Here is a 20400-nt window from a genome sequence, read left to right on the forward strand (position 1 = left end):
TCGGAAGAAGGTGGGAATGTGAAGTTCAAAACACAAACAGATCAGCCATGATCTTATTGAATGGCAAAGCAGGTTCAAGGGGACGAATGGCCTCCTTCTGCTCCTATTTCATATGTTCGTATGTATGTTTGTAATTTATACTGTTCATGCTTTTATCTCCCGAGTTGAACTTTTTATAGTGATTGATTGCCTACTTATGTTTTAAATCATTGGATAATTAGGGAGTGTTGATTTGGTTGTATTGAAATTCTACCTATTGATCAACAGCAAGAGTGATTGGGAAGAGATTTGGTCTCTGGGAATTGTACACAATGGGAGTAACTGAGAAGGGATTTGGTCCATCGGAATGGCTCACAATGGGAGTGATTGGGAAGGGATTTGGTCTATTGAATTGTACATGATGGGAGTAATTGGAAAGAGATTTGGTCTATTGGAATTGTACATGATGGGAATGATTGGAAAGAGATTTGGTCTATTGGAATTGTACATGATGGGTGTAATTGGAAAGAGATTTGGTCTATTAGAATTGTACATGATGGGAGTGATTGGAAAGAGATTTGGTCTATTGGCATTGTACACAATGAGAGTGATTGGAAAGGGTTTGATGTGCTAGAATTTGATGAAATGGAAGGAAGATTGTTCTGTTGAAGTCCCCTGCCCCCACCCCACCTTTAGCCTTGAGATGTTGTATGTATGAATCTGAGTGAGATGCATTTTTTCTGTGTTGATCAGTCCTGTATATATAGTCTCATACTTGTAGAAATACCACAAAAGTTATGATTATAACAGAGCTACTTTTTGCTGACTTGCACTGTCATTTTGCACATACCCTACAGGCAGTGATTGTATTAGGGTTTAAATTATGCTTAGAATATACTTAGTATATACTTGGATCAAATTGAGGGAATTAGTTGGTTTAGATGAGTATTGAATGCCCAAGAATGAGTTGCAGGTTAGAACCTAATCGAGGGGATTGGATGGATTATATGTATAGAATAACAGATACCCACTAGTGAGTTACAGGCTGGAATCTAATCAAGCGGTTTTGATGGTTGATAATATCTAGAGACAGGGTTTAAGTCATAGAGACATGCAGGAGTGAGTTACAAACTGAAATAACTTGGCTGAAGAATTGAAAGAAAGAACCTAAGTTTATATGGTGTCTTATCGGGTCTCTTAGAAATATTGCAACACTTATGTGGAAGTACAGTTACAGTTATGTTGGTGAATATTGCAGCCATTTTGTGCACACCCATAATCAGCAGTCAGGTGAATAACCAGCTCATTTAGCCGGAGTTAATTTTAAAATGCAGATGTTGCTGTGAAACTGGATCTTTGTCTCCTGGGTAGGTTTTGCACGAGGGAGGTGAGATAGACTTTTTGTGAAGTAAAAAGCATCTGTCCTCATTGCCTTGTGGCAGGATTCCTCCCCAAAGCACAGACGAGCCCTTGTGTCATTCATTTCCTTTATCTCCTCACATGAGCAGCACAAAGAATATTGTAGTCTTGAGTCTAATGTGGTGTTGCTGACAGATGCCTCCTGCAGGGTGGACATTTTGCGATTTAAGACACTGATTGTGTCCAGCACTTTACCTGTGCATTTGAAGACAAGTGCTGGGGGGGGGGAGCATTGGCTTTGGGAATATATGTCCTAGAGCAAACCCTTTTATTAAATATGTTGTCTGCACTTTTCCTCAATCAACAGCGAAACCCATTGCATTTTCGGCTGGTTGCCTGTATCTTGCAGCTGAATTACAGATTTGGTGGTGTTGTGTTTAAACCACTGGCATGCTCCCCTCCCCGATGTGAGGCCACAGTCATGTTATTATGTTGCCCATTGATGTATGTTAACAGACATCAATAGCTTAATCGCTGCGCCAGTTTAGAAATAAAGAGCTTTCATTTAATAGAGTGCCTTTCACCGCCCAAAAGACGTCCAAAACCAGTGAAATTCTTTTTTTGAAGTATCGTCACTGTTGTAATGTTGGAAACACAGCAGCCAAATTGCTCTGCACTATACCATGAGCTCCCAATCTGAACTGTAATGTTGGGTAAAAGTAACAGCTGTCTGCAAGCAGAGGGGAGCACTTGGAAGGCCAGTCCGCACCTTGATTTACCCTTCCCCTTCCTACAGTGCGCAGTGTCTGTTCAATATATATCATTGCAGCATAGTAGGGGAGGAAGGGTGGAAGAGAGGAAGAATTTCTTTCCCACAACCAGAAAATGGTCAAATCCCCTCACCTCACTCAGCCTCAGCAATTGCCAGGGTTTTAAAACTTTGAATAACCAGCTCATTTAGCCAGAGTTAATTTTAAAATGCAGATGTTGCTGTGAAACTGGATCTTTGTCTCCTGGGTAGGTTTTGCACGAGGGAGGTGAGATAGTCTTACAAGTTTGCCAAGTCCAGCCTTTCCTTCAACCTTTTACCTTTTTTAGTCTTTTCTCCTGAACTCCTTAACCTTGGTAGAGCACTGCTGGTGTTCATTAGGTTTTGCAGCAATTCTCTCAGTAGTCGGTTATAGTAACAGAGGAAGGAAATGCAAGGTGGTACAGCCTGGGTTAGTGAATGAGACAAGCAGAGATGGACGCCATCTGTACTGCTCCCTACTGCCCAAACTCCCCTTTGCTCCTAGAAAAGGTGTATTGAGGGAGTATGAGCAGCTAGGGGCTAAATTAAAAAGCAGAACCTCCAAGTTGATGATCTCTGGATAACTACCTAGCCACAAGCAAATTGACATGGGGGTACATAAGATCAAAGAGTTGAATGCAGAGCTCAAAGATTGTTGTGGGCAAAATGAAACTGGGGAAAGAGTACTAGGGAAAGAAGGAGCTGTACTGTTGGGACAGCCCACAGCTGAACTGTGCTGGCGTCATTGTACTGTCAAGTTATATAACTAGGGCTGTAGAGAGCTTTAAACTAAATTGTGAGGGGCAAGGTTTATGTGAAGGGAAATTTGGAAAGTTAAAGAGAAAGGATGAGGCAGTGAAGTATGGTAGTGATGTGGGTAATGGTAACCAGAGTATTACAGGAAGGTTCAGAGCACATAAACATAAGAATGCACCAGCAAATATGGTCAGAGTAGGGAAAAATGGTAAAAAGACAGAATCAAAGGCTCTTTATCTGAATTCACACAGCATTCGTAACATGATGGATGAATTGATAGCACAAATAGAAATAAATGATTATAATATGATAGTCATTACAGAGACATGGTTGCAAAGTGATCACAGCTGAGTCCTGAATATTCAAGGGTATTTGACATTTCAGAAGGACAGGAAGAAAGGAAATAGACCTGGGGTTGATGTGCTAATAAAGAATAAGGCCAGTGCAGTAGTGAGAAATGATCTTGGTTCAGAGGATCAAAATGTAGACTCAGTTTGAACGAGGATAAAAAAATAGCAAAGGAAAGTCACTGGTGGGAGTGGTTTATAGGCTCCCTAACATTAGCTGCACTGTTGGACAGAGTATAAATCAAGAAATAATGGGGGCTTGTAAGAAATGTACTGCAATAATCAGATTTTAACTTTATATGGATTGGACAAAGGTAGCCTTGAGGATGAATTCATAGAGTGTATTCAAGACAGTTCCTCAGAACAATACAAGAAAAGCAAAATACTACTGATGTTGGAAATAAAAACAAAGTGCTGGAAAAACTGAGCAGGTCTGGCAGTATCTGTGGAGAGAGAAATAGAGTTAATGTTTCAAGTCTAATATGTCTCTTCTTCGGATCTGAAGAGAGGCAGAAACATGATGGGTTTTATGGTGTTGAAAAAGGGAGGAAGATCAGATGAAACAAAAGGGAAGGTCAAGGATAGATTAAGGTGGGAGGGGGGTGGTGGTTGTGGTGGGGTGGGCGAATTAAATGACAAAGATGTCATGGAGCAAAAGGCAAAGGAGTGGTAATGGTAGTAGTAAAGAAACAAAGCATTGTTTCAGAGTATGTGTTAATTGCAGAATAAAGGTCAGATCTATCTGAATACTAAAACATGAAAACAAATAAGGATCAGTACTTGGTGGGGAGAACCAAAATGGAGGACAGAGTTCGTGGTCTGAAGTTTTTGGACTCAATATTGAGTCCTGAAGATGGTCAGATGCCTAATTGGAAGAGGTGGTGCTTTTCCTCCAGCTTGCATTGGGCAACACAGGAACATTGCAGCAGGTTGAGGACAGATATATGAGCATGAGAGCAGGATGGCGAATTGAAATTGCAAGCAACCAGAAGGTCAGGGTCATCCTTGCTGACTGAGCAGAGGATTCCGCAAAACAGTTACCCAATGTGCAATTAGTCTCTCATTGGCACTTCGGACATGTTTCGCTTTCTCCTCAACTTGGGGAAGACCGAACATGTACTGGGTGACTGCTTTGCAGAAACTTTTGCTCAGTCTGCAAGCATGACCCCAACCTCCCAGTCACTTGTCATTTCAATTCATCATCTTGCCCTCGTGCTCACGTTACTGTCCTTGGCCTACTGCAATGTTCCAGTGAAGCCCAAGGCAAGCTTGAGGAACAGAACCTTATCTTCCAATTGGGCACTTCACAGCCTTCTGAACTCAATGATAAAAACAAAAAAACTGCGGATGCTGGAAATCCAAAACAAAACCAGAATTACCTGGAAAAACTCAGCAGGTCTGGCAGCATCAGCCTGCTGAGTTTTTCCAGGTAATTCTGTTTTTCTTCTGAACTCAATGTTGAGTTCAACAACTTCAAACCATGAACTCTGTCCTCCAGTTTGAAGTTTTCTTTCTTCCCCCAACTCCCCACCAAGTGCCAGTCCATGTTTTGTTCTCATGTTTTTGCTTTCAGACAGAGCTGACTTTTATTCTGCTATTAACATCAACTCTGAACCAATACTTTGCTTTATTAATGCAACCATTATCATCCCCTTTGCCTTTTGTTCCATTACATACAAACGTACGAAATAGGAGCAAAAGTAGGCAATTCAGCCTCTTGGGTCTGCTCCACTATTCATTTAAGATCACAGCTGATCTGTTTGTACTTCAAATTCCACACTCCCATCTACCTCTAATAACCTTTAATTCCCTTGCCAAACAAGAATCTATCTATCTCTGCCTTAAAAATGTTCAGTGACCCAGCTTCCACCACATAAGAACTAGGAGCAGGAGTAGGCAATTCAGCCCCTCGAGCCTGCCCCGCCATTCACTATGATCATGGCTGATCTCATTTCAGCCTCAACTCCAATTTCCCGCCCTCTCCCCATAACCTTTCAACCCATTACTAATTAAAAATCTGTCTATCTCCTCCTTAAATTTATTCAGCGTCCCGGCATCCACTGCACTCTGAGGTAGTGAATTCCACAGATTCACGACCCTTTGAGAAAGTAATTACTCCTCATCTCTGATTTAAATCTACCACCCCTTAGCCTAAAACTATAGCCTCTCATTCAAGAATGCCCCAGAAGGAGAAACATTTGCTCCATGTCTACTTTGTCTATCCCCTTTGGCATCTTATATACCTCAATTAGATGATCTCTCACCCTTCTAAACTCTAATGAGTATAGGTCTAAACTGCTCAATCTCTCCTCATAAGACAAGCCCCGCATCTCTGGAATCAATCTAGTGAACCTCCTCTGAACTGCCTCCAGTGCAACTATATCCTTCCTCAAGTAAGGGGACCAAAACAGTGCACAGTACTCCCGATGCGGTCTCACCAATGCCTTGTACAGTTGCAACAACACTTCCCTGTTTTTATACTATGTTCCTTTAGCAATAATGCCAAAATTCCGTTTTCCTTCCTTATTACCTGCTGTATCTGCATACTAGCTTTCAGTGATTCATGCACAAGGACACCCAGATCCTTCTGCACTGAAGCATTCTGAAGGCTCTCTCCATTTAAATAAGTCACCTTTTTATTCTTCTGACCAAAATGGATAACCTCACACTTATCCATGTTAAATTCCATCTGCCAAATTTTAGCCCATTCACCTAATCTGTCCATATCCATTTGTAAACTTCTGCCACCACCTTCTGAGGCAGAGAGTTCCAAAGTCGCACAACCCTCTGAGAGAAAAAATTCTCCTCCTCTCTGTCCTAAAAGGGCAACCCCTAATTTTAAAACAGTGCCCCCTAATTCTGGACTTGCCCACAAGAGGAAATGTCCTTTTCACGTCTACTTTGTCAATACCGTTCAGGATTTTATGTTCTTAAATCAATTCACCCCTCAGTCTTCTAACCTCCAGTGGGAACAGGCCCAGTCTGTCTAACGTTTCCTCATAAGACAACCCACTCATTCCAGGTATCAATCTAGTAAACCTCCTCTGAACCACCTCCAGTGCATTTACATTCTCCCTTAAATAAGGAGACTAAAACATTCGAGATGTGGTCTCACCAATGCCTGTATAACTGAAGCATAAAATCCTTACTTTGATGTTCAATTCCTCTTGTCTTAAAGGGGATAGCATTCCATTAGCCTTCTTAATCACTTGTTGCACCTGCAAACTAACTTTTTGTGCCTCAAGCACAAGAACACCGAGATCCCTCTGCACCTCGGAATTTGTAGCAGTTCTCCATTTAAGTTATGCTCTGCTTTTTTATTCTTCTTGCCAAAGTGAACTTCACATTTTCCCACATTACACTGCATCTGCCAGATCTTTGCCCTTTCACTCAACCTATCTACCTGTCTGCAACCTCCCTATGTTCTCCTTGTAACGTACTTTCCTACCTATCTTTGTGTCATTTGAAAATTTAGCTGCCATGCCTTTGCTTCCCTCATCTAAGTCATTGATATAAATTGTAAAAAGTTGAGGCCCCAGCACAGACCCCTGCGCGACTCCACTCATCACATCCGGCCAATCAGGAAAAGACCCATTTACACATACTCTGTTTTCTGCCAGCCAGCCAATCTTCTATCCATGCTAATACATTACCCTCTACACCATGAGCTTTTATTTTCCGCAATAACCTTTGATGTGGCACCTTATCAAATGCCTTCTGGAAATCCAAGTACAGCACATCCACAGGCTCCCCTTTATCCAAAGTGCATGTTACTCCTTCAAAGGACTCCAATAAATTGGCTAAACATGATTTCCCTTTCACAAAGCCATGCTGACTCTTCCTGGTCACCTTGAGTTTCTCTAAATGCCCAGCTTTAACATCCTTAATGATCGATTCTAACTCATCATATCTTACAGATAATGTCCCAGATAACACCATCACCATCCCTGGGTATGTCCTGTCCCACCAGCAGGAGAAACCCAGCAGAGGTGGTGGCACAGTGGTATACATTTGGGAGAGAATTGCCCTGGGAGTCCTCAACATCTACTCTGGACCCCATGAAGTCTCATGGCATCAGGTCAAACACGGGCAAGGAAACCTCCTGCTGATTACCATGTACTGCCCTCCCTCAGCTGATGAATCAGTGCTTCTCTATGTTGAACATCACTTGGAGGAAGCACTGAGGGTGGCAAGGACACAGAATGTACTCTGCGTGGGAGACTTCAATGCCCATCACCAAGAGTAGCCCGGTAACACCACTACTGATCGAGCTGGTCGAGTCCTAAAGGACATAGCTGCTAGACTGAGTGCGGCAGGTGGTGATGGAACCAAGAAGAGGGAAGAACATACTTGAACTCACCAGCCTGCCTGCCGCAGATGCATCTGTCCATGACAGTATTGGTAGGAGTGACCACTACATTGTATTTGTGGAGACAAAGTCCTGCCTTCACATTGAGGATATCCTCCATCGTGTTGTGTGACACTACCATCTTGCTAAATGGGGTAGATTTAGAACAAATCTAACTGCTCAAGATTGGGCATCCATGTGGCACTGTGGGTCATCAGCAGCAGCAGAATTGTATTTGAACACAATCTGTAACCTCACGACCCGGCATATCCCCCACTCTACCATTACCATCAAGCTAGGGGATCAACTCTGGTTCAATGAAGAGTGCAGGAGGGCATGCCAGGAGCAACACCAGGCATATCTAAAAATGAGGTGTCAGCATGGTGAAGCTATAACACAGGACTACTTGCATGTCAAACAGCCTAAGCAGCAAGTGATAGACAAAGCTAAGCGATCCCACAACCAACGCATCAGATCTAAACTCTACAGTCCTGCCACATCCAGCCGTGAATGGTGGTGGACAATTAAACAACTCACTGGAGGAGGAGACTCCACAAATATGCCCATCCTCAATGATGGAGGAGCCTGGCACATCAGTGCAAAAGATAAGGCTGAAGCATTGGCTACAATCTTCAGACAAGAAGTGTTGAGTGAATGATCCATCTTGGCCTCCTCCGGAGGTTCCCAGAATCACAGATGCCAGACTTCAGCCAATTCGATTCACTCCACGTGACATCAAGAAACGGCTAAAAGCACTGGATACTGCAAAGGCTATGGGCCCTGACAATATATCGCCAATAGTATTAAAGACTTGTACTTTCTAGCCATGCTTTTTCAGTACAGTTACAACACTGGGATCTACTTGGCTATGTGGAAAATTGCCCAGGTATATCCTGCACACAAAAAGCAGGACAAATCCAACCTGGTAAATTACCACTCCATCAGTCTACTCTCCATCATCAGTAAAGTAATGGAAGGGTTCATCAACAGTGCTATCAAGCGGCACTAGCTTAGCATTAACATGCTTACTGATGCCCAGTTTGGGTTCCACCAGAGCCACTCTGCTCCTGAGCTCATTATAGCCTTAGTTCAAATATGGACAAAAGAGCTGAACTCCCGAGGTGAGGTGAAAGTGACTGCCCTTGACATCAAGGCAGCATTTGACAGAGTGTGGCATCAAGGAGCCCTAGCAAAACTGGAATCAGTGGGAATCGGGGAAACTCTCCTCTGGCTGAAGTCATACCTAGCACAAAGGAAGATGGTTGTGGTTGTTGGAGGTTAGTCATCTCAGCTCCGGGACATCGCTGCAGGAGTTCCTCAAGGTAGTGTCCTCAGCCCAATCCTCTTCAGCTGCTCCATCAATGACCTTCCTTTCATCATAAGGTCAGTAGTGGGGATGTTCGCTGATGACTGCACAATGTGCAGCACCATTCGTGACTCCTGAGATACTGAAGCAGTCCAAGTCCAAATACAGCAAGACCTGGACAATATCCAGGCTTGGGCTGATAAGTGGCAAGTATTATTCATACCATACAGGTGCCAGGCATTGACCATCTCTAACAAGGGAGAATCTAACCATTGCCCCTTGACTTTCAATGGCATTACCATCACTGAATCCTCCACTCCCAACATGCTGGGTGTTACCGTTGACCAGAAACTGAACTGGACTAGCCATATAAATACTGTGGCTACAAGAGCAGCTCAGAGGCTAGGAATTCTGTGATGTGTAACTCACCTCCTGACTCCCCAAAACTTGTCCACCATCTACAAAGCACAAGTCAGGTTCGTGATGGAATACTCCCCACTTGCCTGGATGAGTGCAGCTACCTCAAGAAGCTTGATGCCATCTAGGACAAAGCAGTCCACTTGATTGGCACCACATCCACAAATGTTCACTCCCTCCATCACCGACGCACAGTAGCAGCAGTGTATACTATCTACAAGATGCACTGTAGGAACTCATCAAGGCTCCTTCGACAGCACCTTCTAAACCCACAAACACTACCACCTAGAAGGACAATGGCAGCAGAAAGATGGGAACACCACCACTTGGAAGTTCCCCTCCAAATCACTCACCATCCTGACTTGGAAATATATTGCCGTTCCTTCACTGTCGCTGAGTCAAAACCCTGGAATTCCCTTTTTAAGAGCACTGTGGGTGTACCTATTCCGCAATGGTTCAAGAAGGCAGCTCACCACCACCTTCTCAAGGGCAACTAGGGATGGGCAATAAATGCTGGCCCAGCCAGCGAAACCCACATCCGATGAATGAATTTAAAAAAAAAAACAATGGTGCCAGGGCAACCTTGAGCACCTCAAATCTGTTTGACAGTTGCAAATTCTGAGACTCCTCAAGTACTGTCTCATCGGTTCCATTACCTGCCTCACTCATGGTCACATCCTCCTGTCACTTACTGCTGACCGAAACAGACGACCCTATTTTAAGAGGCGTGACCATCTTCTGAAACAAAGTGCCCTGGTATTTCTCACCCTCCCCTATGTTGCGCAGTGTCTGCGGTTTGGCTTCCAGATCAATAATCCTGATTCAGAATCCCTCTCGCTGTTTACACTTTCTGCTTGTCATGGATCGCCTTGGGGTCCAAAAGTCCTCATATTCCATACCTACAGCATAACGCTTTTCCTGCCATTGTTGCTTAGTTAATTTAATTACTCAATTAACTGAGAATATTTCCTATGTATACTACACCTCTTTCCCCAGTGCACTGAATCCCCACATGAACCTAATTCGCAACTCACTCAGTCTCTGTCTCACTTTGGCATAGTCGCCTGTCTCCTCGTGTGCCCCATCTTTGTCAGCTAATTTCCCCTGCCCTCTTACCTATCTCTGACACTCCCTTTTGTTCCAGCTGACCTCTCCCCGCCACCCCCCCCCCCCCCCCCACCCCGCATCTTTTCCCCATCACGTTTTTACCTTTCTTCAATTCCAAAGAAGACTCATTGGAGTTGAAACATTAACTGTTTCTGCGCAGATGCTGCTAGACTTGCTGAGTTTTTCCAGCACTTTCTTTTTCTTATATCAATGCATTCTGGAATCAACCAGGGAGAAGGCTATTTTAGACCTGGTAAGGTATTATGGGACAGGGTGAATAAATGACCTCATAGTAAATGATCCTGTCGATGAGAGTGATCATAACATGTAACAATTAGACATTCAGTTCAAGGCTGAGATTTTGGGTCTGAAACTAGTGTCCCAAGCTTAAATAAAGACACAATCACAAGACAGTTGACTAAATGAAGTGGGGAAATAGGCTAAGTAGAGTAAGTTAAGTAGAGAAGCAGTGGCAGATATTTAAGGAGATATTTCAAAACTCTCAACAAAATATATTCCATTGAAGAAGAAACAGACAAGAAAAATGATGTACCCCATCTGTGGCTAACTAAGGTGGTTAAGGATGGTATCAAATTGAAAGAAAATATGTACAATGCTGTAAAGATTAATGGTAAGGCCAGGAGATTGGGAAAACTTTAGAACTAAAATAGAATAAAGAGGAAGAAATTGGAGGAATAGAGAAAACTAGCAAAAAGCATAAATACAGACTGTAGAAGTTTCTACAAATTTATAAAAAGGAAAGAGTAGCGACAGTGAGCTTTGGTCCCTTATCGGGTGAGACTCGCAAATAATAGGAAACAAAAGATGGCAGAACCTTTGAAGAATTATTTTGTATCTGTCTTCACGGCAGAAGCCAGAAAAGGCATCCCAAAATAGTAGAAAATCAAAGGAAAAGGGGAGAGAGGAAGTTAAAACAATCATGATCACTAGAGAAAAAGTACTAAGAAAACTAATGGGGCTAAAGACTGACAAGTCCTCTCGACTTGATGGTCTTAGTGCCTTAAAGGAAGTGGCAGCAAAGGTAGTGGATGCATTGGTTGTAATCTTCCAAAATTCCTGAGATTCTGGAATGAATCCTGGAAGATTGGGAAGCTGTAAATGCAGCACCACTTTTCAAGAAAGGAGGGAGACAGAAAGCAGGAAACTGTAGGCCAGTTTGTTAACATCAGTCATCAAGGGATTGAATGTTTAAGCTAGTAGATGGGCTGCTTTGTCCTGGATGGTATCGAGCTCCTTCAGCGCTGGAGCTGCACTCGTCCAGGCAATTGTAGAGTATTCCATCACAGGCTTTGGGGAGTCAGGAGGTGAGTTACTCGCCACAGAATTCCCAGCCCCTGACCTACTCTTATAGCCAGAGTATTTATCTGGATGGTCCAGTTCAGTTTCTAGTCAATGATAACCCCCAGGATGTTGATAGTGGGGAATTCAGTGATGGTAATGCCATTGAGTGCCATGGGGCGATGGTTAGATTCCTACTCGTTGGAGATGGTCATTGCCTGTCAATTGTGTGACACCAGCGATACTTGTCACTTATCAGCCCAAGCCTGAATGTTGCCCAGGTCTTGCTGCATATGGATATGGACTGTCTCAGTACCTGAGGAGTCATGAATGGTGCTGAACATTGTGCAATCATCAGTGAACATCCCCACTTCTGACCTTATGATCGAGGGAAGGTAATTGATGAAGGAACTGAAGATGGTGGACCTAGGACTCTACCCTGAGGAACTCCTGCAGCGATGTTCTGTGACTGAGATGATTGACCTCCAGCAACCACAACCATGTTCATTTGAGCTAGGTATAACTCCAACCAGTGGCAGTTGAAGGTGAAATGTTCCCATCGATTAAGGATTGGCACCCTTACAGGAAAAAGAGAGGTGGGATAAATGGGCCATTTTCAGGTTGTCAAGCTGTAACTAGTGGAGCGCCATAGGGATCAGTGCTGGAGCCTCAACTATTTACAATCTATATTAATGACTTGGATGAATGGACCGACTGTATGGTTGCCAAATTTGATGATGGAAGTTGAGGAGGATACAAGAAGTTGACAAATGGATATAGACAGGTTAAGTGAATGGGCAAAAAATTTGCTGATGGTGTATAATTTGAAAAAAATGTGAGATAATCCACTTTGGCAGGGAGAATAGTAAAGCAGAATATTATTAAATGGAGAGGAATGGCAAAATGCTGCAGTACAGAGGGATCTGTGTGTCCTTGACATGAATCTCAAAAAAGGTAGCACGCAGGTACAGTAAGTAGCTCGGAAGGCAAGTAAAATTCTGGCCTTTATTACGAGGAGGATGGAGTATAAAAGTAGAGAAGTCTTGCTCCAATTGTATAGGACATCGGTGAGACCACACCAGTTTTGATTTCCTTATTTAAGGACAGATATATTTGCATTGGAGGCCATTCAGAGAATGTTCACTAGGCTGATTCGTGGAATGAAAGATTGTCTTATGAGGGAAGATTGAGCAGATTGGGCCAAGGCCCATTGGAGTTTAGAAGAATGAGCGATGATCTTCTTGAAACAATGAAGATCCTGAGGGGGCTTGACAACACAGGTGCTGAGAGGAGGTTTCCTCTCATAAGGGAATCTCGAACTTGGGTGCACAGTTTAAAAATAAGGGATCTCCCATTGAAGATGGAGAGGAGGAGCAATTTCTTCTCTCGAGTATCGTTAATCTTTGGAATTCTCTTCCATAGAGGGCTGTGGAGGTTGCGCCATTGAATATAATCAAGGCTGAGTTGGACTGATTTTTGATCAACAAGGGAGTCAAAAGCTATACAGGACAAGCAGGATAGTGGTATTGTTGTAAGCATATCAGCCATCATCTTATCGAATGATGGAGCAGGCTCGATGGGCCGAATGGCCTCCCCCTGCTCCTATTTCTTATGACTTTTCCATCTTTTTGGAAATGCATATGTTTGACCTCTGCACTTAGGATTGTGCTTTTTGATGTTCATGCTTAGTCAGGATCTACTTGACCTGTGAGTGCTTGACAGTACAGTGTCTCTAACTCATTTATTTAACCTGACAGTACTTGATGGACCAATGTGTTGGGCTGAATTTAACCTGAGCTGGGCAAGAGAGTTGCTGATTTTGATGTCCAAGGTCAAAGAGGCTTTCTTAAGAAACACCAACATCTGCACCTTGATGAGCAAAATCTATCCCCGAATGTTAAAAACGAATCTCTCTTCAGAATCCATCCTTGCTAGTAAATTTCAGTGGACATCTGGAGTTCTGCAACTCATTCTGTTCAATGTAAAGGCTCATAGACTATGGTCGCTCAGTTTAGAAAAGTCTTCGCTCCAAATGAGAAGCATATGCCTAAACAGAGAAGCCTGATTGGAATTAATCAGTTTCTTCTGCCGCATTGCAGCTCCAAAAAGCCAGAAAATCTGTTACTCCCTCCTCCTGTGCCCTATGCATTGCTCCCCATAAAGTACCCTGTGATGTTTTTACTAGATTTGTGGTATAAATTCAAGTTTTTGCAAGATAATCCAATCAGATTCTCACAGCTCTTGTGTCAATCTGCTTGATTTCAAATATGCCAGCAACTTTTGAAGAATTGATGGTAATTCTTCATTTACATCAGAAATGCTAAGAGGCCATTAGGCCCAAAAAACCTGTCCTATTGGTTAAATCCATCTAACCTCCAACTCCCTGTATTTTTGTTGTCTCTTTCCCGCTGCTCTATACTCCTTTACTCTTCCCACTCTTCCCTTTCCCTTTCCAACTTTACATTCCTTCCCTTTCCCCCTTCACTTTTCTCTCCTCCCCATCCCTTTTCCTCTCCTCCCCATCCCTATTCTCTCTTCCCCATCCCTATTCTCTCCTCCCCTTCCCTATTCTCTCCTCCCCTTCCCCTTTCTCTCCTCCCCTTCCCCTTTCTCCCCTCCCCTTTTGCTTTTTCTCTTCTCCCCTTCCCTTTCACTTTCCCCTCCTCCCCTTCCCCCTCCCCCTTCAACCTCCCCTTCCCCCTGCCCTCTTCCCCATCCCCATCCCCTTCCCCCTCCCCTCCCCATCCCTTCCCCCTCCCCTCCCCATCCCTTCCCCCTCCCCATCCCTTCCCCCTTTCCCTCACCCTTTTCCCTCCCCTTCCCCCCTCCCTTCCCCCTTCCCTTCCCTCCTCCCCTTCCCTCCTCCCCATCCCCTCCAGCTTCCCCATCCCCTCCCCCTCCCCATCCCCAACCCATCACCCTCCCCATCCCCTCCCCCTCCCCATCCCTTCCAACCTCCCCATCCCCTCCTCCCTCCCCATCCCTTCCTCCCTCCCCATCCCCTCACCCCCTCCATCCCCTCCCCTCTCCTCATCCCATCCCCCTCCCCTCCCCCCTTTCCCTCCCCTCCTCTCTTCCCCCTTCCCCTCCTTCCCCCTTCCCGCTCTTCCCCCTCCCCCACTTCCCCCTCCCCCACTTCCCCCTCCCCTCTTCCCCTCCCCCTCTTCCCCCTCCCCCTTTCTCTCTCCCCCTCCCCTTTCTCTCTCCCCCTCCCCTTTCTCTCTCTCCCTCCCCTTTCTCTCTCCCCTTCCCCTTTCTCTCTCCCCTTCCCCTTTCTCTCCCCCTTCCCCTTTCTCTCCCCCTTCCCCTTTCTCTCTCCCCTTCCCCTTTCTCTCCACCTCCTTCTCCTTTCCACCTCCTTCCCCTTTCTCTCCACCTCCTTCCCCTTTCTCTCTTCCTCCTTCTCCTTCTCTCCTCCCCCCTCCTCTCCCCTTTTTCTCTGTCTCCTCCCCCTCCCTTTTCCCTCCTCCCCTTCCCCATCTCTCTTCCCCCTCCTCTCCCCTTTTCTTCTGTCTCCTCCCCCTCCCTTTTCTCTCCTCCCCCTTCGCCTTTCTCTCTCAGCTCCTTTCCATCCCCTTCCCCCTTCATCCATCATCTCCTAGCATCTTCTCCTTTGCCTTGCATTCTTATTCTCCTCTTCCTTCTCCAAAAATCCAATTCCAATTTTATCCCAGCTTATCCCTAGGGTGCACCATGCTCAGCTGCATTTTCCCAACCACTGCTTTACATCTCTTCTAAGGCTCAAATCTAATTTTTGGGCTACCCATTTTGCTATTGGGCCATTCTGCCGAAATGTTTTTTAAACAATTAAAATAATGATCAGAGATGTCATCCCACTTGAGTAAAACTGAACTGAATGCTAAGTTTTTTTTCTGGTACACTTTTGCAGCAAGGGGTTTTGCCTCCTTCCAGCCTGTTTTAAATAAAGTTCAAAATTGATTCAGTAATTGTGAAAAGGGTGCCCTCTGAGACCTGGCTGTATACTAATCAGTCAATGTATGAAAGCCCTTTGATTTTAACATCAAAGAATCCTTGTACTATTGGATGGACCTCTGTGCAGTGCTTGGGATTCCCCAGGCACTGAAGTAAGCTTCTCATAGAGCAAAAATAATGCAATTTAAATAAGTAAGTCACTAGATAATGACCCTAATTAAAGCATGGGAGAGCTAAATAAGAAAGGATGGTTTGTAAAACAACCTTTTCGCGAGTACTCCAATATTGACCTTTAGATCGGTGGAGTGAAAAATTCATGATTAACGCTTCCTGGCAAAAGGCACTTTGAAATTCTCTCTCACTTTGTAAGGTGATGAAGAGTAGTAATTTACTGCAGTGTGTCTTGTCCATTGTACGGACTGAGACACTGGTCTCTAATTCTTTCCATCTTTTGTGGAAGGGAGAAAGTATTTTGAGTATTTTGAGACAGCGTTTGTTCAATATTTCAAAAGGCTTAGTTAATGGATTTCTAAACTGTTAAGATCCCGACAGGTGGTCACTAGATACAAGCAAGTCCCATCTGTATGCCTTGATCAGGTATAATCTTTAAATGTCTGTCCGTACTAGCAAGGTTTCAACTATACTCGTGTTGAAGTGCTGGAAGTGCATGGGGGTAGATGATGGCATTATGATCATGTCAGTGGATTAGTCATCCAGAGGCTCAGGCTAATGCAGGTGTTCAAATTCCACCACGGTAGCTGGTGGAATTTGAATTCAATTATTAATATGGAATTGAAAGATAGTTTCATGTTGACCATTACTGATGTCCATTGTTGATTGTTCTAATGTCCAGGAAATCTGCCACCCTTACCTGGCCTGGTCTACATGTGACTCCAGGCCCACAGCAATGTGGTTAACCCTTAACAACCCTCTGAAAGAGCATAACAAGCCACTCAGTGCAAGGGCAGTTAGGGCAATTGCTGGCCTTGCAAGCGATACCCCCATCCCATAAAAGAATACATTTTAAAAAAGGAAGAGTTGTTAGCACATTCGTAGTTATGGAAACAATTATGTCTTGGACATAATGGGCTGGAATTAGCTGGAGGAGGACATCTCATGATGCACACCATTAGACTATTTCCTGCACTCTTCACCTGGAATTTTTCATGCCAAGCGTTGCTGGAAGCACAAGCTGATAACAGCACATTGAGCCCATTGGGCTTTGTGAATGATGGGCTCAGCATTCTATCTCCTTAAATAATGAGATTTAAGAATTGAGAAAGAAACAGAAAGGTTAGAGAAGAAAATAACAAATTATATTCAAATCAGTTACATAAAGAGAAGGCAAGAAGGACTAGATTAAGAGAAAGAGAAAAAAGGTACAGAATCGCAAAGCGAGAAAATAATGTGAAAAAAATTAAAAATGACTTTTTAAAATCTTAAGAACATTTCGTTACTTGAAGGAAAGGGACTCCACAGTTTCAGTTTTTCCCTTTCTGGGCCAATGAGGTTACATTAACAATTATTATGTGATTACTAGGGTACCTCTGCTATTAATTACCAGATTTTAATTTGTTTAATGGGCAATAAATGTGGAACCCCAGCAAGTCTAAGGATGAGATGCCATTTGTGCAAAACAAATGGTGGGATGGTGTAAATCAACCAAATTCTGGATATTTACAATCACGTTGTATCTCTTCATTATAGGAATGAATTGGCCAATTTCCACATTAATTACTAGGTGTGCACTGTTGACATCCCATTATTTTTCCAGCAGAACTTGGCCCATTGTTCGATAATGCCATTAATATCTTTAAAATTATATTTGGGGGACTGAGTTGGTTCAATTTTGGCATATATTACAGGAAATCAACCAAGGTTGAAGAGAATAGGGGAGAAGACAGGGTGAAGCAGAAAGTAGTGGCTATGAGACGCTTACGGATGACAAAGGCTATTCAGCCCATCTTAATACATCCATCTAGTGTACACTTGAGCCATTCATCTCTTTGCTGCATCTAATTGTCTGCTCAATGATTTTACCTCCATCACTCGGCTCGGGACCATTCCAAGTGTGGTTTACTCTCTGCATGGGGAGCTTCCAAACCGGTGACCTCTACCATCTAGAAGGACAAGGGCAGTATGGGATCACCATCACCTGGAAGTTCCCCTCCAAGCCGCTCATCCTGACTTGGAAATATATCACTGTTCCTTCACTGTCATTAGATCAAAATCCTGGAACTCCTCCCTAACAGCACTGTGAATGTACCTAAACCTCATGGACTGCAGCGGTTCAAGAAGGCAGCTCACCATCACCTACCCAAGGGCAGTTAGGGATGGGCAGTAAATGCTGGCCTAACCAGCGATGCCGACACCGTGAATGAATAAAATAAAAACTTCCTCATGTTAGTCCTAAACATACCTTTTACTTTGGCCCTGTATCAAATGGTTTAATTCAAAGGAGTATTCCATTTCCATACCATTTACTATTTAACTACCTCTCAGATCATCTGCAGACCACCTTTACAAGCTTCAAAGCCTAATTTTCTCTGGTCGTTATCATAGAAACATCATAGAATGGTTACAACACAGAAGAAGGCCTTCTGGCCCTTCATGTCCGTGCAGACTCTCTGCATGAGATACTTGGCTCATCCCAGTCACCTACCCTTTTCCCGTAGCCCTGTACTTTATTTTCCATCGAGTGCTTATCCAAGCCCCTTTTGAAAGCCAGAATTGAATCTTTCTCCACCACACTCTCAGGGGGTGAATTCCAGATCCTAACCACTTGTGTAAAAAAAAGTTCTTCCCCATGTTGCCATTGCTTCTTTTGTGAAGCACCTTAACTCGGTGCCCTCTAATGCTCCACACTTCGATCAACAGTTTTTCATTACCTACTCTGTCTAGAACTCTTGTGATTTTGAACACCTCTGTCAAATATCCTCTCGGCCTTTCCATTTCTAAGGAGAACAATCGCAGCTTCTTCAGTCTAGCCACATAACTTTAGTTCCTCATCCCTGGAATCAATCTCATCAACCTTTTTTGCACCTTCTCTAAAGCCCTCATATCCTTCCTAAAGTGTGGTGCCCAGAATTTGACACACTATTCCAGTTGAGGCCAGACCAGTGTTTTATAAATGTTCATCCTGACTTTTATACTCTAAGCCTCTATTTATAAAGCCGATGACCCCATGTGACTTAAACCCACAACCTTCGGAGGTGAGAGCGCTTCCCACTGATCCACAGCTAACACAGCAGGAGGCAATGGTTGCAGGATTAGCATAGGAACACTGTTTGACAGGACATTTTGGAGGAAGTTTACCCGTGCTGTCCCTGATCTGGGAATGTTTGATTCTGAACTAATGTGCCTGAACTGGAACGTGCTCAATTTCACAACATTAACAGCATTCTCATGAGCACAACATTCACAAAGACAGTTTATGGTTTAATGATAATGCTGAGATGATTTCAAGAAAAGAACAATTTTCTTCCCAGCTCAACTGAGGTAGATGACATGATCCGGAAATCCACCAACCTCCTGCTGACCAGGACACTGAGCAACTGTTTACAAAATGTCATCAAGAAGCAGCACGTAGGACTCACTGAGGTGAGTGATCCTGGAGTTCTTTTAGTCTCTGTGTATTTTCTTGTTTAACAGGTAGGTGCAAATTCAGAACAAAAACAGAGTTACCTGGAAAAACTCAGCAGGTCTGGCAGCATCGGCGGAGAAGAAAAGAGTTGACGTTTCGAGTCCTCATGACCCTTCGACAGAACTAGGCGAATCCTAGCGGGATTCGCCTAGTTCTGTCGAAGGGTCATGAGGACTCGCAACGTCAACTCTTTTCTTCTCCGCCGATGCTGCCAGACCTGCTGAGTTTTTCCAGGTAATTCTGTTTTTGTTTTGGATTTCCAGCATCCGCAGTTTTTTGTTTTTTGTTTTTATCTAGGTGCAAATTCAGTTTGATTGCAGCACAGAAGCAGGCCCTTTGTGCTGACAGGTCCGTGCTGATGTTTATGACCCGCACAAACCTTCTCCCACCATTCTTCATCTAACTTGTACATATTCCTGTTTCATCCCTTAAACATATTGAGTTCCTTTTAAAAACTGATATATTTTGAGGCAGTTTTCTGGTTGAGAGGAGGTGGTTTATTCATTCTGTAGGAGAAATTAACATTTCCAACATCACTGTTAGCATCAGACTCCCCTCTACCCCATCTGTCAGCACTTCAGAGTAGGTCCAGCAGGGGATAAAGAGTTAAGTTGTCTCTGCACTGTCCCATCAAACATTCCAAAGGCAGTTACAGTGCAGGTTAGAAACAGTGTAAAGCTCCCTCTACATTGTCCTGTCAAACTCTCAGGGTAGGTAGAGCACGAGTTAGATACAGAGTAAAGCTTCCCCTACACTGTCCTGCCAAACACTCCTAGGGCAGTTACAGCACGGGTTAGATACAAAGTTCCCTCTGCACTGTCTCGTCAAACACTCCCAGGGTAGGTACAGGATGGATTAGATATAGAGTAAAGCTCCATTTACACTGTCCCATCAAACACCTAGGGCCGATACAGCGCGGTTTAGATAAAGACTATAATATGGGAAAACGTGAACTTGTCCACTTTGGCAGGAAGAATAGAAAAACAGTACGTTATTTAAATGGAGAGAGATTGCAGAACTCAGGTACAGAGGGATCTGGGTCTGATGAAACATGAATTACAAAAAGTTAGTATGCAGGTACAGCCAGTGATTAGGAAGGCAAATTGGATGTTGTTG

The 20400-nt window shown here is 43.8% G+C and overlaps 1 protein-coding gene across 4 annotated transcripts in view; it reads left to right on the plus strand.

Moving 5' to 3' along the window:
* LOC121277089 (exocyst complex component 6B) overlaps positions 1-20400 on the plus strand; it is a 632802-nt gene that overhangs the window by 423634 nt on the left and 188768 nt on the right. For all 4 annotated transcript variants that reach the window (XM_041186104.1, XM_041186075.1, XM_041186085.1 and 1 more), the window contains exon 16: positions 19130-19241. In XM_041186104.1, coding sequence (XP_041042038.1) covers positions 19130-19241 — 112 coding nt within the window. The remainder of the gene's footprint in view (positions 1-19129; positions 19242-20400) is intronic.

The sequence above is a fragment of the Carcharodon carcharias genome, chromosome 1, assembly GCF_017639515.1.
Source record: "Carcharodon carcharias isolate sCarCar2 chromosome 1, sCarCar2.pri, whole genome shotgun sequence".
Lineage (NCBI taxonomy): Eukaryota > Metazoa > Chordata > Chondrichthyes > Lamniformes > Lamnidae > Carcharodon > Carcharodon carcharias.